Genomic DNA, 19,657 nt, shown 5'->3' with positions numbered 1-19,657 from the left:
CATTTTTATTCAGTCTCTGATACTGACCAGGTGACAGAAGAGATCAGTGTGAGGGTGAATTGCTTTCTAAAGGTTTCAGATTTACAAAGAAGTCATGTAGTCTGAGAGAAGGGATACAAAACTATAGAGATCTGACTGTACAGTTCATATTTCTTCAGTATGTGGCATCCTGTGGGAGTCACTGGCTCAGTCAAATCATTGCACTTGAAGTGATGACTGCAGACTCTCATATTAGAAGTAATAAAAAGCTGGTACTGTGAATACATTTTTTGTCATCTATAGAGAATTGATCAAAACTAAGTACAAAATGAAACCTTGAAGCAGTAATGCGATGATGCACCTCCACACCATAAGGGATTTAAAGCTTCTTAAGCTCATTAGTAAAATGTTTTTTGAATATAATATACGTAAATGCTAATATATACTTAGGAAATGTATAGAAAGTGTATATTTTATTGGAGTTTATTAAACCTGTTACTTTTGGTACTTTTTATGGGTGCAGAAGCTTGAGTTCCTTAATGGAAACAGTACTGTGCTGAATATCCAGAGTTGTGTTCAAATGTTAATGGAAATTCTAGGCTTTAGTGTCATAACTGAACAAACTGAAAATTATAAATGGGCTCAGAGGCACAGATTGACAAATAACAGACAGCTTGAACCACAGTTTAAAGGTAGTTACTTTTTTGTGGGAAGAAAAGGAAAAAAAAAGGCCCTTGTTTAAATTCATTGCATTGCATTAATTGAAATTTTACTGTATATATCAGGGGTCCACGCGCTTTTTCAGCATGCAAACTACTTATAAAATGAACAGGTCAAAATGATCTACCTACTATAAAAATGCATAAATAGATATCTATTTTTTAATGTCATGCAATCTACCCACACTACCTTTGCGATTGACCAGTAAACGTATTGGGCCCCCCTGGTACATATAAGCATACAAAATATCAATGGTGTTAGGCTGGAGCATTGATTAAGCCTATTTTGTTATGTTATTTCTTTTACAATTTGATAGCAAATAATTAGTCAATGTTCCAACAACATGTAACCGAGGTTAATTTCCAGCTAGCTTAATATCTGAATTTAAACATGCTAATCAGTTTTCCCTGGTGGTCTAGTGTTTAGGATGCGGTGCTCTCACTGCTGCGGCCCAGGTTCGATACCCGGTCAGGGAACCAACCCCAGCCACTCTAAGTGTCCCAAGCCCGGATAAATGGGGAGGGTTGTGTTAGGAAGGGCATCCAGCGTAAAAACATGAGCCAAATCAAACATGCGGATGATCCGCTGTGGCGCCCCCTAATGGAAGAAGCCAAAAGAAAGTTTAAACATGCTAATCAGTTTTGAGTTTTACTACAGAAAATGGCAGAGGAAATTACTATTAATTCAGTAAAAGAGTTAGGAACATGCTGGCCTTCAGTGGGATAACTTAAAAGGTCTGACTGTATTACCGAAATAGAATCAGAAACTATTTTGATATTAGTATTTCAGCAGTAATTAATGTTTATATTGACATTGTACAAAATGTTCTAGTCCATATTATTGCACCTAAATAAATCAGCTCTCATCCTTCAGCTGTTTTCACATATTCAATGTTTCTTCTCATTTATTACCAGGTGCCTCCGATCCTGCTGGACAAACAGTTCTCCGAATTCACCCCAGACCTTACGCCCATCATCCTCGCTGCCCACACGAACAATTACGAGATTATTAAGATGCTGGTGCAGAAAGGTGTGTCAGTGCCTCAGCCCCATGAGGTGCGCTGCAACTGTTCCGAGTGCGTATCCAGCTCGGATGTGGACAGTCTCCGCCACTCACGCTCACGCCTTAACATCTACAGGGCCCTGGCAAGCCCATCACTCATTGCGTTGTCGAGCGAGGACCCGTTCCTGACCGCCTTCCAGCTCAGCTGGGAGCTCCAGGAGCTCAGCAAGGTGGAGAACGAGTTTAAGGCTGAGTACGAGGAGCTATCTTTTCAGTGTAAGCGCTTTGCAAAGGACCTTCTGGACCAGACACGTTCCTCACGCGAACTGGAGCTTATCCTCAACTTCCGTGATGACCTTAGCCTTGTAGAGGAGGAAAGCAACAACGAGCTGGCTCGGCTTAAACTGGCCATCAAATACAGACAGAAAGAGGTGAGATCATTCTTTTAGGAATATCTGTTTTCTGGTATATTATCGCTTTTTGTAATATTTTATAACAGTTAGTTTGCAAGAAATGGGGATTTATTGATGCTTTTCTAATAAGAAAAAAGGCTGAAAATGAAGTTTTTAATAACACCAAAGAGGTCATCTGCAGTATCACTATAAACCAAAATATACATCAGCCCAAAAAGTGAGCAAAATCATGCCAAAAACTGTTTTTCACAAAATTCCTCGAGGATAATTTAATGATCAGTGGCCTTGAAAAATAGCAACAATTCAAAATTTTACTAATAAAATTGGTAATGCAAACAAGCTAAATAAGAAAAATACAGAACACGAAGTAAAAGCCTGGAATTAGGCATGATTAACTGAATCTTAACTTAATGTTTTTGACATATATGTGTTGTTGAAGCCAAATCTTTTTAAATGAGTGCAATAAAAAAAATAAAAAAATAAAAAAAGATACATAGATTAAAAATGGGAAGCCAAACCTGTTATTGCTTTGCCTCTCAGTGAACTTCTCAATGAATACTTTCAATATAATAATCCTACCCCAAAGGATTTGCTAGCAGGTTTCTAAGCAGTAAAGCAAATCCAGGTTATTATAATTTATCTGAAAACTTTATACACAGCAATACAACAAGATACAGAAGCTGACAAAAAACAAGTAGAAAAACAAAACAAGACATTTGTGTATTTTAGCTTCGATAGTGGGAAACTAATATTAGAGAGTTTTGTGAAAGATGTGTTTTGATTTATAAAATGTTTTCAATTATTTATTGCTTAGTAAATAATTGATTATTAATTACTTATTTTATCAAATATATTTATTGACTTATGTACGTATTTAATTTAGATTTGCATTATATGTGATTGACACCTGTGACCGAATGTCTTTTATATCTATGCAATGAAAGCAGAATCTCTGGCTGCTAATGAAATTTGCAGCTCTTTCATTTGTACTAATTTAATTTGGGAATAAGTGTGAGCAGCGCTTACTGTTCTTTTCTTTACCAATAGTTTGGTCATAATAACCCTCAGTGGCCTAGAGATCCCATAATGGGCAGTTGTTCCCATCAGTCTCTTCGGACTTATTACTGCATGACCTACTGCTGTGAAACCTGACCCCACTGCAGGGTCTGAATCAATGTGTGGTCATGCAAGGGTCTTTGCAGGACACTTTTTTTTAACTCATGTTTATAGATTTTAGTGTTCAATGGGTAAAGGAGCTATTATTGCATCTTCGAGAAGCAAGAGTCTATTTTTACTTGTTTGTTACTACAAATTATGAAGAACATGAAAAAAGATGCTGAAGCAACAACATCATTAGCAGAAGTGTATAATGTCGTTTAGTAAACCCATTTGGAGAGCTGCATTATGGGTTGTAGTGTTTGCAAACAGCTTTGGTCCTGTAGGCAAACAATACCGTGCTTATAAACAAATGCCTAAAATAAAGCTTAATGACCAGAAACACAGTTAAATTAGAATCAGTCTTTGATAAAGGTTTACACACTTTATATATATATATATATATATATATGGCCAGCAAATTAATAAAATATTTAATCACGAAACTGGGAGTAAAATACGTCTTTTATTGGTCTAACATTTAAAACACAAGAGAGCTAGAGATGAGACTGTAGCAGATGGCAAACTTTACTGAGTGCTTCCTACGAAGTGTAGTCAGGAGCATGGAAGCACAGGAAACAAGAGCGGTAGGAAGTCCGGGTGATCTATGGTCGTAACTGGTAGATCGGACGGTGAGTGAAGGCAAATAGGGACCTTGTAAAGGGTAAACAGAAGACAGGTGTAGATGATTTGTAGGAGGGAGCGGCTGAGCGTGTGTTGAGTGAAGGAGGGAGGTGTGGCTGGTGGTTCTCTGATTAACTCGTGATTAATTGCAACTTATTCACACATTTTAATTTTTTCTAAATGTACCTTGAATACATTTTAAGTTTTTAATTCTTTAATCAACAAATATACAATATAGATGCTTTATGCTAAAGTATGTTTATTATCAGTGAAACCAAACTCAACATAGAGCATGAAGACAAAATATATTTTTGTAAATGTTTTAAAGTAATTATTGTGTTTAATCCTCCTCTTATGTTTTATGCTTTATGTGACTATCTCTTATGTTAACCGTTCGGTTTTGACCCGTGTCTTAAATCAGCCATAAAATAATCTCAAAACAATTATTAATCACCCAATGTGTTTCTTAATTCTTGGTCACCTTTTTATATTTTCTTATCCATAAAAAATTGGTTTTAATATTTTTGGTGTGTCCCCCTGGCCCTTTCTTTTGACAGCATGCCTCTCATTTTAAAAAAGAAATTGTAAATTGAACCTCAAGAGAATGATATAAATAAATAAAAGGTTGTTATGTTACCTGACTATTACTAAGGGGTATTAAAACACATCTCTTAAATAAATGTATTTTTTAATTGTAATATTATTAACTATAGTAACAGCTATGGTGTTACGGGTCAATTTCCACTCAAATATTTTTACTTGTAAAAAAGACAAAAAAGTATTTTTAGAATTAAAATATAACTTTAATACAAATTGAAAAGCAGAACAAGTTATAATACAAAATGTAGATTTGCAGAGTCAAACAAACAACAACCAATCAAGCAAATGTGTCAGCAAAGTGACCATTTTAGTGTGTTCCTTACAGAGATATTTTTTTGGCAGTAGAAGCACAATATATTGGTCTTTTTGTCGTTATCGCTAGGACAGACGGACACCTCTTTCTTTTAGAATCAGGTTGCTTTAGTCAGGTTGTGGCTGTGGCTGTGCTGGTTGATGTTGAGGCAGGGCTGGCTGAGGAGGATGCTGGTGCTGATGCTCTTTGTGTTGCTGATAGCATAGATGGAGTGCTAGGTAACCTCTGCAGCTCTCTGACCAAGGCCGCGGCGGTTGGATCTCGGGGCACCCGTTCCCTTCGCTCAAATTGTGCCTTGACAAGGGTACTTGCTATCTCCTCCTCCGCTTGTTTTTTTAGTTGAGTTCCATCTCAGGTGAATGGTGGTCCAAAACACAATGCAAACACATCTAGTATGTTATAAAACAATTGGCCATGTCCTGGTCATTCGCTAGCAAGTGTAGGTGGCAGTCATCTTGTCCAGGTTGTCCACTCCTTCTTTGTTTTTATTATAGTTCAGGATAAGTATGGACTTTTTCTCACCTTATGATGATAGCTACATCTTTGTGAAAAGTGGACATAAGTACAGTAATCCCCGTTTATCGTAGTGGTTACGTTTCAAAACCGCCCGCGATAAACAAAATAAAAAAAACAGCAATAAACAGAAGCCACCCCAAAAATGCTATTTTTTGAATACAGTACTGTATTAACATTTGACCCTATTTCATAATAATACTTATATTTTTATTATTAAATTTCATTATTTCAACATAAAACTCCATAAAACCAATTCCCTATACGTTTTTTGGTGCTATCCACGAGAGACTGGGAAAACCATCTAAACAAATGAGTGAGTTATGTGGCAAATTCAATTCCGCAGTAAACCAGGGGTGTGAGATTTGAACCTACTATTACACTATTACTGTGCCACATTTTATTTTTTTGGATAATATGAAACAACAGTAAAAGCTAATTTTGAGGAAAGTGGAGCCCTGTCCTTCACCTGCAAAATTTCAGCAGGCAGCTCAGGTTTATTTATTTTTTATTGTGCCCACCATGGTAAGTTTCCTTCTTAGAAGTTCTTGTCCAAGGTCCTAGCTGGTAAAAAATTGTCACACGTGATATTGTAACCCCATAGTCCAGTAGTCATTTCGAGAGGTACACGTTTTCCTTGTTTTTTTCTTAGGGATGCCACTCGCAGGTTTGCCTGTGTAAATCTGTAGATTCCATGCATAGCTGTTTTTTGCATCACAGGCTGCACAGCTTTTTATGCCGTATTTGCCATCTTACTGGGCATGTATTACCAGAAGGAGCATTTTTTTCACGGAAAGGGAAAAAAAAATTCATCTACTGTCACCTCTGGCCCTGGGTTGAACATCAGTGGAAGAAGCTGCCACCATCTCTCCCAGACAGGGTTGGGAGAGGAGCTGGCTGTCAGTGGGCTGCTGTCTGACAACGCTGTCAGCCAGCTCCTCTCCCAACCCTGTCTGGGTGAAAACCCTAGTGAGCTGACAGTGTGTTTAGGATTTAAGTTTTGAGTTTTGGCACTAAATATTGTTTTTTATATTCTTATATTATAACTAGGTAAAAACCGGCCCTAACAACACAAAGGTCATAATATTCACCAGAGCATTTTATAATTTAGTGAAATAGATTGATTTTTATTTTTATTTTCCTTAAATAGATGTTCCTGACAAAGTCAAAAAGCCTTGATGCAATAAACTAATTTATGTGGTACTTTTATGCATTTAAAACCTAAAAATGGGTCTGACCCTAACAAAAGAGGAAAGTTAAATTGCGTAAAACGGAACATTTGCTATGTTTTCACTCGGACGGTTTTAATTGGCGGATGTGCGCATCATGGCGGATTCTGTTGGTTGAATTGAGACTTGCAGCATCAGTAAAACGAATGTTTAGTGGTTTTAAATAGTTTATATATATTTTTTTATATCTGAGTAAAGAAGGAGGTTGTGAATAAATGTGTGTTGTGTTTAAGGCTTTAATTTGACTGCTTTTTTTTTCTGACCATGCTTATAAAAAAATACAGGGTGAATTTTTGCATGTTTGTAATTGTCAGGGATCACCCTGCTTCTTCTGCCCTGCCCGGAGCACTTCGCCATCATACTGATTCCACACACCTGTTCCTCATCACCCTCACAGCTATTTAAACGCCTCACTCACACCACTCCGTTGTCCGTTATTGTTTGTGTTTGGACTCTGAGTGTGTTCTATGTTTTCTACGTTTTCTACCGGCCTAGATGCTCTTGGGACCCCTGTGACATCCTGAAGTGGAGTCCCCGCTGTAAGGCACACTGCCTCTCACATCTCCCCACGCGAACCCCTGGAGCCGTGATCGGAGCCACTCGTGTGGAGGAAGCCACAACCGCAACCCCTGTGGAGATCCCGAGAGAGTATAGGTCGTATGGTGATGTGTTCAGCACGCAGGCCCCCACCCGTCTCCCTCCTCACCGGCCTTGGGACTGCTGTATCGACCTGCTGCCCAGGGCAAAGCTACCCAAGGGTCGTGTGTATCCCCTGTCCGTTCCTGAGCGCCAAGCCATGGAGGAGTACGTGCAACAGGCGCTTCGTCAGGGGTTCATCACGCACTCTTCCTCCCCTGCTGCGTCAAACTTTTTCTTCGTGGGAAAGAAGGATGGAGGTCTGCGGCCCTCCTCGCTCACTTACGCTTACACTTACACTTACGTTTTTCATCTCCCTCCTCTCCGGGAGAGCGCTGGCATGGGCACAATCGCTGTGGGAAGCGGCCGGCCCGGTGACGCACTCATACGCCCGGTTCACCGAACACTTCCTGGAAGTCTTCTGCGCCGCCTCCGGGACTTTCACCACAGCCGACCAGCTGCTCAGGTTACGTCAGGGAAACAAAAGCATCACCGATTACAGCCTCCGTTTTCGCACCCTGGCGGCATCTAGTGGCTGGAACGAGTCAGCGTTCCTTTTTCTTCGTGGGAAAGAAGGATGGAGGTCTGCGGCCCGCCTCGCTCACTTACGCCTGACAGAATAACGGACCGAAGGAAAGAAAGAGAGAAAAGGAAGGAGAACCTCGAGATCTTTGCCCCGCGCTTACCTCGCGATGGAGGATCAGGCAGTCGCTGAGTCTTCGCCGATACAAGATCTCATCGCCGCGCTCCAAGCCGCCTTCCCATCCGCGGCGGCTCAGCAAAACCCCCCCGCGCTCACCAGCAGCCCCATGGCGCTTCCGGCTGCGTTTTCCGGAAAGGCATCAGAATGCCGCGGCTTCCTGTTACAGGTGAATCTCTACATCGAGATGCAACCACAGCGTTTTCCTACGGAGCGGTCGAAGGTGGCATTTTTCATCTCCCTCCTCTCCGGGAGAGCGCTGGCATGGGCACAATCGCTGTGGGAAGCGGCCGGCCCGGTGACGCACTCATACGCCCGGTTCACCGAACACTTCCTGGAAGTCTTCTGCGGCGCCTCCGGGACTTTCACCACAGCCGACCAGCTGCTCAGGTTACGTCAGGGAAACGAAAGCATCACCGATTACAGCCTCCGTATTCGCACCCTGGCGGCATCTAGTGGCTGGAACGAGTCAGCGCTACTGGGAGTGTATCGGATGGGTTTGAAACCGGAGATACAGCAGGCAATGGCCATTCATGAGGATTCGGTGGGGTTGGAGAGCTTCATCCAGAAATCGATCGGGCTCTCTCAGCGCCTAGCGGTGGAGGATCTCACTCCACACCCACCGAGCTCTCCACAAGGCACATCTGCTGCCCCAGAGGGCGAGCCGATGCAGCTAGGATCACAAAGGCTGTCCAGAAGGGAGAGGAATCGCCGGCTCGCAGCCGCAGGATGCTTGTACTGCAGAACGGGGCATTCCATCTCGCAGTGCCCCACACGCCCTGCTCGTGCCGCGGTGAGTACTGTCGAGTTACCAACCGACATCTCCTCTCTCCCTAAACTCGCAGTGTCTCTCATAACCCCCACTCTCTCCATCTCTGTGCATGCTCTAGTCGATTCCGGCTCAGCGGGGAACTTCATCTCCCAGGCCTGCCTCGACCGACTACGCCTCCTCCGAGAACGGGGTTTCCAGGATCTAGCCATCCAAACCATCCAGGGAAGGCCGCTGGGTGAGGGGTGGGTGAAGTACTGCACGCCGGAGGTGACTCTACAAGTGGGGCTATTCCATCGAGAGGTGATCCGGTTCCTGGTCTTGGAAAGATCCACAGTCAGTGTGATCCTGGGGAGGCCCTGGCTGCAGAAACACCGGCCTAGATGCTCTTGGGACCCCTGTGACATCCTGGAGTGGAGTCCCCGCTGTAAGGCACACTGCCTCTCACATCTCCCCACGCAAACCCCTGGAGCCGTGATCGGAGCCACTCGTGTGGAGGAAGCCACAACCGCAACCCCTGTGGAGATCCCGAGAGAGTATAGGTCGTATGGTGATGTGTTCAGCACGCAGGCCCCCACCCGTCTCCCTCCTCACCGGCCTTGGGACTGCTGTATCGACCTGCTGCCCGGGGCAAAGCTACCCAAGGGTCGTGTGTATCCCCTGTCCGTTCCTGAGCGCCAAGCCATGGAGGAGTACATGCAACAGGCGCTTCGTCAGGGGTTCATCACGCACTTTTCCTCCCCTGCTGCGTCAAACTTTTTCTTCGTGGGAAAGAAGGATGGAGGTCTGCGGCCCTGCATTGACTACCGCCAGCTAAACTCGCAGATCGCACCTCTTCCTTACCCCCTGCCACTCGTGCCCGCAGCTCTGGAGGACTCAAGGGAGGCGCGGGTGTTCTCCAAGCTTGACCTCCGGAGCGCCTACAACCTGGTGCGCATCAGGAAGGGGGATGAGTGGAAAACAGCCTTCATCACCCCCTCGGGCCACTATGAGTACCGGGTCATGCCATACGGCCTCTCCATCTCTCCCACCGTCTTCCAGGGGTTCATGAACGAAGTATTCCGGCCTTTCCTCCAGAGATTCGTCATGGTCTACATCCACGATATACTGATCTATTCCCGGGATCTGGAGGAACACCGGCGGCACGTGCGAGCGGTGCTTGAAGTACTTTGTTCCCAGCATCTCTACCTGAACCTCTCGAAGTGCGAGTTCCACCGCCCTACCATCCACTTCTTGGGCTACATCATCAGTGCGGAGGGTATCCAGATGGAGAGTCGAAAGGTAAGGGCAGTGAAGGAGTGGCCGGTTCCGGAATCTATCAGGGAGCTCCAGCGCTTTCTAGGGTTCGCCAACTTCTATCGCCGGTTCATCCAGGGCTACAGCAGGATCACTGCCCCACTCACCTCGCTCCTCAGGGGAAAGGCCCGCACCTTGAGGTGGAGCCACGAGGCTCAGGAGGCCTTCGACGAGCTTCGGCGCCGTTTCTGTTGCGAGGCCGACGCCCTTTCCCGGATATACGGCCGGACGAGCCTGGCGAGCCTGAGCCCATCCTCCCCCCCGCACTCATCCTGGGGCCAATCGTCTGGGAGGTCGACCAAGAGATCGCCTCCGCTGCTCGCCGGGCGGCGGTTCCGGCCGGGTGCCCAGCTGGATGCACCTTCGTTCCTGCCTCGTGCCGGCACCGTCTCTAGATCTGTTCACGAGGGACCAGGCACCGGCCATCCAGGGGAGAAGCGGACCATCCAGATCCTCCAGACTAAGTACTGGTGGCCCGGCCTGACCCGAGAAGTAAGGCGCCTCGTGGAGAAATGTCCGACCTGCGCAATGTCCAAGGTCCCACGCCACCTGCCGGTGGGAAAGCTGATGCCACTCCCCATCCCTCAGCGTCCCTGGTCACACCTGGGGATTGACTTCGTGACGGATCTCCCCCGGTCAGAGGGCCACACCTGCATTCTGGTGGTGGTAGATCGCTTCTCTAAGGCCTGCCGATTCATCCCCATGAAGGGGCTCCCCACTGCACTCGAGACAGCGGAGGCTTTGTTCCATCACGTCTTCCGGAACTTCGGTCTCCCGGAGGAGGTCGTGTCGGACCGGGGCCCACAGTTCACGTCTCGGGTCTGGAGGGCTTTCTTCTGACTCCTGGGCATCTCGGTAAACCTCACTTCAGGATACCACCCCCAATCCAACGGCCTGGCGGAGCGAAAGATCCAGGAGTTGAGTCGCTACCTGAGAACCTATTGCGGCCAGGATCAAGAGGACTGGAGTAGGTTCCTGCCCTGGGCCGAATACGCCCAGAACTCGCTACGTCAGGACTCCACGGGGCTCACCCCGTTCCAGTGCGTGCTGGGGTTTCAGCCACCCCTGTTCCCTTGGTCGGACGAGCCCAGCAGCGTACCCTCCGTCGACTACTGGTTCCGGGAGAGCAGTCGAATCTGGGAGTCAGCGCACACCCAGCTGCGTCGAGCCCTCCGCAACACCCGCCGACACGCTGACGCACGGCGGCTGGACGCCCCCCGCTACCGTCCTGGGGACCTGGTGTGGCTGTCCACCAAGGACCTGAAACTCAAGCTGCCCTGTCGCATAATGAGCCCCCGGTTCATAGGGCCCTTCTGGATCACCGACCAGATCAGCGCAGTGTCCTACCGGCTCGCACTGCCGCCGAGGTATCGTATCCATCCCACATTCCACGTGTCCCTGTTGAAACCGTGTGCCTCTTCTGTCTCTCGCCCTCCAGGTGGCCCTGTAGCGCCCGACCAGCTGGAGATCGTGGACCAGCCCAGGGTCTACGTGGTCAGAGAGATCCTGGAGTCCAGACGGCGCCGGGGTCGCCTCGAGTATCTGGTGGACTGGGAGGGGTTTGGCCCGGAGGAACGGTCTTGGGTGGCCCGGCAGGACATTCTGGACCCGGCGTTGCTGGCGGAGTTCCACGCGGCTCATCCTCGTTGCCCGGCGCCTTGGTCTTCTTCTCCGGTGCGCGCTCCGCCCGCCCGGAGCGCTTCGCCATCATACTGATTCCACACACCTGTTCCTCATCACCCTCACAGCTATTTAAACGCCTCACTCACACCACTCCGTTGTCCGTTATTGTTTGTGTTTGGACTCTGAGTGTGTTCTATGTTTTCTACGTTTGCTTTTGTTTAGTGTGCATTAAAGTCTGTTTGCTGTGCCTCGGCTTCCGCCTCGCTCACTTACGCCTGACAGTAATCCAGTTTTAAAATGCTAAAACTGTGACCTTAAATAAAATGATTAGAAAATAGAAACAGATTAAAGACACATTATTAATTATCAGAATACTTTATTGATCCCACTTGGAAATTGTGGTAGTTGCTGTTTCTCACATTACAATTAAAATAAAATAAAGTAAATTAAAATATATTAAGTTATATATTAAGTATAGATTTATTAATTTCCTTAAGATATTCAAGCAGAAAATGTCAGACTACATTGATTGTGGTAGCTCAGTGGTTAAGGCTTTGGGATACAGATCAAAACATTGGAGGTTCAAGCCCCAGTATTGGCCAAGCTGCCACTTTGGAGCCCTTGAGCAACGCCCTTAAACCTCTGCGCTCCAGGGGTGCTGTTTCATGGCTGAACCCAGCTTTCAAACATCACGGGGATATGCGAAGAAAGAATTTCACTGTGCTGTAATGTACATGTGACAAGTATAAAGAGTTAATCTCTAATCTATAAAGAAGAAAGTGAGGGAATTAACCTCTTACCTCTATGCTTGAAAGTGTTACCATGATAATCCTTGGAAATGCTAATCCTTCATGATGTTCCTGGCTGGTTTCTGGGGGTGTGGCTTTGAGTTCAAAAAGGGATAAAGGAGGTCAAATAAATCATTTTTGTTGAACTTGTAATTTACTTCTGCAATCTTTACACATTTTGAGCAATCACATCCTTAAAGTACATATTTGGTTTTCAGAGAATGTTTTTCTGTATCCAGTTTAACCCCACAAAATGTTTAAGATTTACTATAAAGTTTTCTCAGAAGTGTACCGACCAGTGCAGATGTTTGGACTTTCTCGGAAGTCAAGGCTCATTAGTTCTAGTGCTTGAAGGCAGGACAGATGATTTTTATTTCTCCAATACCTATACCTATAAGTCTGGGAATTACCTAGTGAGTTGAATTGTGTGTATTTAAGCATTAAAGAGAATAAAGTAAGCTTGGATTTTTATCCCCCCAAGACTGGAATCGATGTTTCCTGGACTAAGCCACATGCTCTGCTGGTGAATGGCCCCTTAAGGGCAAAGTTAGCTGTTTGCACCATTGAATATAGACAGTGCTTTATTTGAGAACATTAGAAACAAAAAGGGAAAAAAACAGCACCTTTGGAAATAAAGGAAGTTATGTTGCCTCGATGCAAAGTAGTGATTGCCAGTTTGTGACAATGACAAATGGCTGCTATGTTGTGATTTATATTTTGTGTAAGCTTTATCTCTTGGTTATCTCCAAGAAGATTTAATGCTTCTAAAATGCTTTTAAACTTCAAATTAGAAAGCAAATGAGGGTTTACATCTAGAGTTCACACTAGCCACAAACAACAATGTTTCCAGACTAGTCCCCAGCAACCGATCTTGTAAAATCTGCAGAACAAACATTTAGGAGATGCTCTGGCTTAACTCAGGGCAACAGTGAGAACTTGGCTCAATGCATCCTGGAACCCTTGGCTTAATCCATCATGTGTCCATATCTGTAAAATACACAGGCTTGAAATTATACTTTCCCTGGGAGTGCAACATTCTCCCGCCCGCATCCTGTGTAGTTATTCCTGAATGAATGACCGATGTGAACTTAAATGGGATTCCATACATCATAACCTGCAATGCTAAAATAAAGGGTAAAATCTATATAGGTTTCAAAATGAGTTATAAAGAAGCACTAAAAGTTGTAATCACCCATTTTAATGAATTATTTCTGATGCTAAAAGTTTCAGGAGTCACATAAATAGTTGCATTTACATTTACATTTGCGACATTTAGCAGACGCCCTTATCCAGAGCGACGTACAAAAGTGCTTTGAGTCTCTAGTAATGAATAAATCTACACTGGTACGCAAGATTACAAACTTAATATAAATATAACTCTTGAATTCTACAAACTTGGAAAGTGCTAATTTAGGTATTTCAGGAAGAGGTAGGTCTTCATTCGTCTCTTGAAGATAGTCAGGGACTCTGCTGTATGGACATCTAGGGAAAGTTCATTCGACCACCTCGGTGCCAGAACAGAGAAGAACCTTGAAGTGTACTTACCTCTCATTCTGAGAGAAGGTGGCACCAGTCGAGCAGTGCTGGAGGATCTCAGACAGCGTGGTGCAGTGCAAGTTGTGATGAGGTCACTGAGGTAAGATGGTGCTAGTCCATTTTTGGCCTTGTAGGCAAGCATCAGTGTTTCGAATCTGATACGTGCAGCTACTGAAAGCCAGTGAGGGGAGCGCAGCAGTGGGGTGGTGTGGGAAAACTTGGGCTGATTGAACACAAGTCATGCCGCTGCGTTTTGGATCATTTGCAGTGGACAAATAGCGTTCAGGGGAAGACCTGCAAGCAGAGAGTTGCAGTAGTCGAGTCTTGAAATGACAAGAGACTGAACAAGCACCTGGGCAGCCTGTATGGACAGAAATTGTCGAATCCTTCGGATGTTATAGAGAAGAAATCGACAAGAACGAGCAACATTAGCAAAATGTGGGAAAAAAGACAGTTCATTGTCCATAGTTACCCCAAGGTTACGAGCAGTGGCTTAAGGGGAGAGCAGAGAGTCATGAAGTGTTATTTGGAGATCTTGACCTGGAGATGAATCACCTGGGATGATCAGCAGTTCTGTTTTGCTGGGGTTGAGTTTTAGTTGGTGAGCACACATCCATAAAGATATGTCTGACAAGCATGCTGAGATCCGAGCGGATGGAGTTGTTGGATGGAGTCCACAAAGTGCTTTGATTGTTAGAATCCCCTCATTGGTTTCACCCTAAGAATAGTTTTTTTCATGTAGTGAATCATAGTTGTTGGACTGTACCATTATTTTGTGGCGGTTGATTTTCAGTATACAATATATAACATGTAGACAAGTGGTGGTAGCTAAGTGGTTACGGCATTGGGCTTGAAGATCACAAGTTTAAAATCCCATGGGCCTTTCACAAACTTCTGCTACATGTTATAACCACACAATTGTCTTTCCCTTACTGGAAATAAACAGTCCAAAAAAGAGTTTCATCAAAGAATCTCCCTGTACTCAAAGCATGGTCCATAAAGACATAATTCACCTACGTTCTCGTTGAAGAATCCGAGAGCCATGACCTGAATCCCACTGAGCACCTTCTGCAAAACTCTTTCTGACTTCTGATTCTAGATGAAAGCCTATTCTGGTCAGCAAGAACATTGAGATTGGTGGAGTTATCCCTTCCAGCAGGACAGACATTTATCTCTTGCCTCAAAATAAAGCACAGCTCTCCAGTTCCCTCTCTTCAGCCTGACAGCGCTTGAGAAATGATTGCCAAGAAAAAAATCTAAAAAATATACCAGCATCCAGATACAGTATGCAAAGCTGATTGAGACAAATCCCAACTGCTACTGCAACCCAAATAGCTCCAACCTAGTATTGCCCCAGGGGTGAATACTTATGCAATACTCATGCAAGGCACTGCATACTTTAAAATGGCAACCCAAAAAATGTCAACAAACATGGATGTATCTCATGTAATTCCGGTGCTAAAGTTAAACAAGCTGGAAATAGAAATGGATCAGATTGTGTGTGTCCTTAGCAGTAGAATGAGTAAAGCTATTTGAGGAACTACAAGTTCAGCTGTTTACTGTAGTGTTGTCAAGTGTGTTATGATAGATTCATTGGCTAATTGGAATCTACTTCATCCTACAAGAAGACATTGAGCTGAACTGTACGTTGAAGCTCTGTAAGATTTATCAATGGAAAAAACAAGGCAAAAGGAAAAAACACACAATAATTTAACAGTGAATAACTGAAAAAAAAGATCTGTGGACAAATGGATGCAATTTTGACATTTCTGGCTGTAACAGAAAAATGTATGCACTGTAAAACATACAAAAAAGTTCAGGACAGAAGATCTTAGTAAACATGGAGGTGGAAGCTTAATGGTTTGGGGTTGTTTTGTAGCAGGGAAGGTTGGAGACCTATTCCAGGTGAAAGGAATACTAAACCAACATGGCTACCATTCCATACTTCAACAATATGCAATTCTGGCTGTACTGTGGCTAATTGGAGCCAACTTCACCATACAACAAAAGAATGACCCAAAGCATACATCCAAGCTCTGTAAGCATGAGGGAGCAAACATTTAGCTGGAGTGTTCTCTATAATGGAATGGTCTGCCCAGTCACCACACCAAAATCTTATTAAACTTCTCTGGGATGAACTAAATGAAGGTCAAAAAGAAATCGCCAACTGGTAAATAAGACCTTTGGCAAGTTTTACAAAATGCATGGCAAAGTATTTCAACTGAATGTTTGGAGAAACAAACTGTGCAGATGCCAAGAGTGTTTAAAGCTGTTATTCATGTAAAGGGAGGATTTTTTTTTTTACAAAAATATAGTGGAACATCTGTACACAGGCATTTGTTTGGTCAAAATAAATCTTAGATCTTTACATAACCTAGTTTGTTGCATAGAAACAAAATGAACATGCACCTGTCTTTCAAAAAACATAAAAGACTATAAGTTGACAGACACATATATATAAAACATTTAAAATGTTTCCTTAACCACACAGTAAATTTGCCAGAGTAAAATTGACTCAATTCGAAGAAAATTTTACTCTATTCCATATAACATAAGAGTAAAATTTACTCTTTTGATAGAGTCATTTTTCCAGAGTCAATTATGCTCCATGTAGTGTTAATATTTTACTCTTTCAAGTGATATTTGACTCCATTTAGTGTGTTTTCAAATTAACTCTTGTACTATTTTACACAGTTCTGAGCTACTTGAAATTGGCTCTGCTACTTTTTAACTCTATTCAGAGGTACTTTGACTTTACTCTGCAACAATTTCCTTCCCTTCCAGAGTTGTTTATCCTCAATTCTAAGTGACCTCTGAATAACTTACTGTATTCAAATTATTCTTCTGAATTACACCATTCATGTTTACCCATTAAAAGGACCTAAATGAAAAACCTGCTTTTTAGTCTTAAAAGAAAAATGAACAAACTATATACTCATGTCTCACAAATTTAATTTTTTAAGCTTACTTTGAAAAAATAAAAATAATAAAAACATAATGATTCTGATATGACAAACAGGACGAATTACATGTAACTATATAGTACAATAAACAAATCAGAATCACAACCATAAGACATCAGAATGTCAAACAGTTTGTGGTGCAAGATATCCTTAACATCCAAAACACAAGGTGCTTCTATGGTATGTGCAACATTGTAAGCATGAATATGTTCAGCTAAACAAACAGTTTTCAGTGCAGTTGTTATTAAAAGGACATGTTTATCTTTGACAACAATATTCTGGATTACATGAAATACAGGCTTGTCATTTTGAACCGGAACACAAACTGCTAACCCTGACCCATATATATTTCCACAGTACTTGACCCATTTCACATTTAGGACCTTAGTCCACATGGGCACAATAAGTTTCTCAGCCATCTCAGTGCCAACTTTCATTTTATTCAAAGGGACCATTTTCCCAGGACCTAATTTCAAGTGATTTGGATCATATGTTTGCCAAATGTAAGCCATTTGGCACTGGTGTTTCTTTGCTAATGTTTTCGTTATGTTTTTAAAGCTTTTCAGCTGCTTTATAAAAATGTTATGCTTTGCTTTATAACGCATGCACCAACAATGTAGCAGTGGTCCAATTTTCTGCATACAACTAGGGTAATGCACAATAAAATGATGCTTTGGCAACTATTTCTTCAGGGAACAAATGCTTAAACAAACTGTGGTGCTCTGCAATCAGGTGTTTCAAATAAATGGTAATACCAGGGGATATAAATGAAGAAAACACTATACTGACTATCTGAAAGAATAAAATTAACAAATACCAGTGCTGATTATTAGGACACACAATATCTGCAAAAATAATGGGCAGATAACGAAGTAAACACCAACTCTGAGTGGCATTTTAGCCCAAGTCATTGGAACCCTCTCTTAATTCTACACCAGGAGGTTTGTTGTTTTTTTCCATAAAGCCATAGTTAAAACTCTGAATTATTCTGTGCACTTCTGCTGATGTGGTGTAATTGCCAATCAGGTGCTGAATGAGTAATTTCATCTCATATTGTGCATAATATCAACTGAAAAATTTGCAGTGGTGTGAAAATATTGCAAAGAATTTAAAAGGCAAGACTTTTTTACTCCCATTACATAAGGAAGACTGGGATTGCTCTGCATTTTCTGGCAGTGTTCTGCATGAAGTTCTTTAGTTCGCATTGGCATCCTTGGACTATCTTCACTGAACACTGTCTGAAAGTCCTCTTTCTCTAGTAGGCAAAAGTGGCAACAGTACCTAGCACTAAACGATTCCACAAAACCAAATATGGAATGACACCAAGGTTGTCACCAGTAACTTGGACAATGGTTCCATAAACTGTATGATCAAATAAAGGAATCTGAATTCCATTGGTTTCCAATGTTGAGGTATCATGGACAAGCGGCTCTAGTATTTTATCAAACCCGTGTATTTTGATATCTTGTGCATGAAATAAAGTGACTAAATGGATATTTAGTAAACTGGAGTTGTATTTAGGAGAAATATTTCTAAGGGTAAAATAGATAGCTCCTAACTTATGTATTCCTCGTTTTGATCCAAGGGGGTTTACACATTAAAATTCATCCAAAAAAAAGTTGGATCTGAACTGCATGCCTTTGTTTTGAGAAGAGTTCATAATTCTTAAAGAACTCTCCATCGTGTATGGCATAAATCTGGTTTTTGTTGTGAGTCTCTCGCCATCATATCTTTAATTTTAGGGTGCTTATAAATAGACTGTAACGTCTCTAGAATTGGTCTACATATTTATCCTTAACAATGGTTTGGGCAAAGGTTCCAGTTGTTCTGTTCTACCTTGTAGCAAATCTTGTTCCGAGAACAAATTAAACAGGATCTATTTTTCCCCATTTCTCTGAAAAGTAATGCATTCTCTTGCTCTCAGTGTTCATTGCCACAAAAGTATTTAGCATTTTATTAAAACACTGGTCAATTTGTGACTCAACAATACTTTTTATGGGCTCCTCTAAAGATAAGCTGTTTTTCACAGATTCTTGAGTTTCACAGATTCTTGAGTTTCACTATGAATGTCTCCAATCACTTCTTCTAAAGCACTAACAACATAGTTAATAATTGTCTCTGCGACACCAGCAACTTTAAGTTCAGCTACCACTGTTGCACAACTGTCTACTATATTTGTTTTTAGGGGTACAGACTCACAGTTTGAATTTGTGTTTGGTAAATCACCTACATTCCCTAATAAAATGGAGTTGGCAGTGGATGAGCTTTCACCAAAATCGAGGCATGAACTGTCAATTGCACAACATTTGCTGAGATGCTTTCGTAATCCAGAAAAACTATGGTAAACATGTGAACAACCTCTTTGAGCATATTTTAACATAAGTCTTTTCCCTGAACAAAGGCCATGGACTAACTTATAGTGCCTTATAAGGGAATTGGCATCGGCATGCCCCCTTTTACAAATATAACAAATCATCTGGTTACTGGAGCATTCTAACTCTCAACTCAGCCACTCTGGGATTCACCTTGGTGACTTCAACATCTAGATCATAAACAGTGGTTTGCAGAAAGCTATACACATTGGTCAATTGCTGACAGTATGAGGTGCCAAAGACAAAGTGAGCTTGAAAAACACAGGCCAGTGAATTAGAGGCCTTGCATGGTAGAGCATGTTGGTCAATTATAATAAACCAACTCTGGATCCTACTTTTCTTTGGTCCGACAGCAAGTAAATACGGCTGGAGACTTTCTCCAATTCCGTCCAGGTGCTCTTGGATACTGGTACCAGTCTGTGAAAG

The 19,657-nt window shown here is 42.9% G+C and overlaps 1 protein-coding gene across 1 annotated transcript in view; it reads left to right on the top strand.

Annotated features, from left to right (window-relative positions):
- trpc4b (transient receptor potential cation channel, subfamily C, member 4b) overlaps positions 1 to 19,657 on the top strand; it is a 58,905-nt gene that overhangs the window by 9,254 nt on the left and 29,994 nt on the right. Inside the window, exon 2 of the mRNA XM_083547862.1 lies at positions 1,614 to 2,132. Coding sequence (XP_083403988.1) covers positions 1,614 to 2,132 — 519 coding nt within the window. The remainder of the gene's footprint in view (positions 1 to 1,613; positions 2,133 to 19,657) is intronic.

The sequence above is a fragment of the Silurus aristotelis genome (assembly GCF_946808225.1).
Source record: "Silurus aristotelis genome assembly, chromosome: 8".
Classification (NCBI taxonomy): domain Eukaryota; kingdom Metazoa; phylum Chordata; class Actinopteri; order Siluriformes; family Siluridae; genus Silurus; species Silurus aristotelis.
The sequence above is the reverse complement of the archived record's forward strand: the minus strand, read 5'-3'. Positions and strand labels throughout refer to the sequence as shown.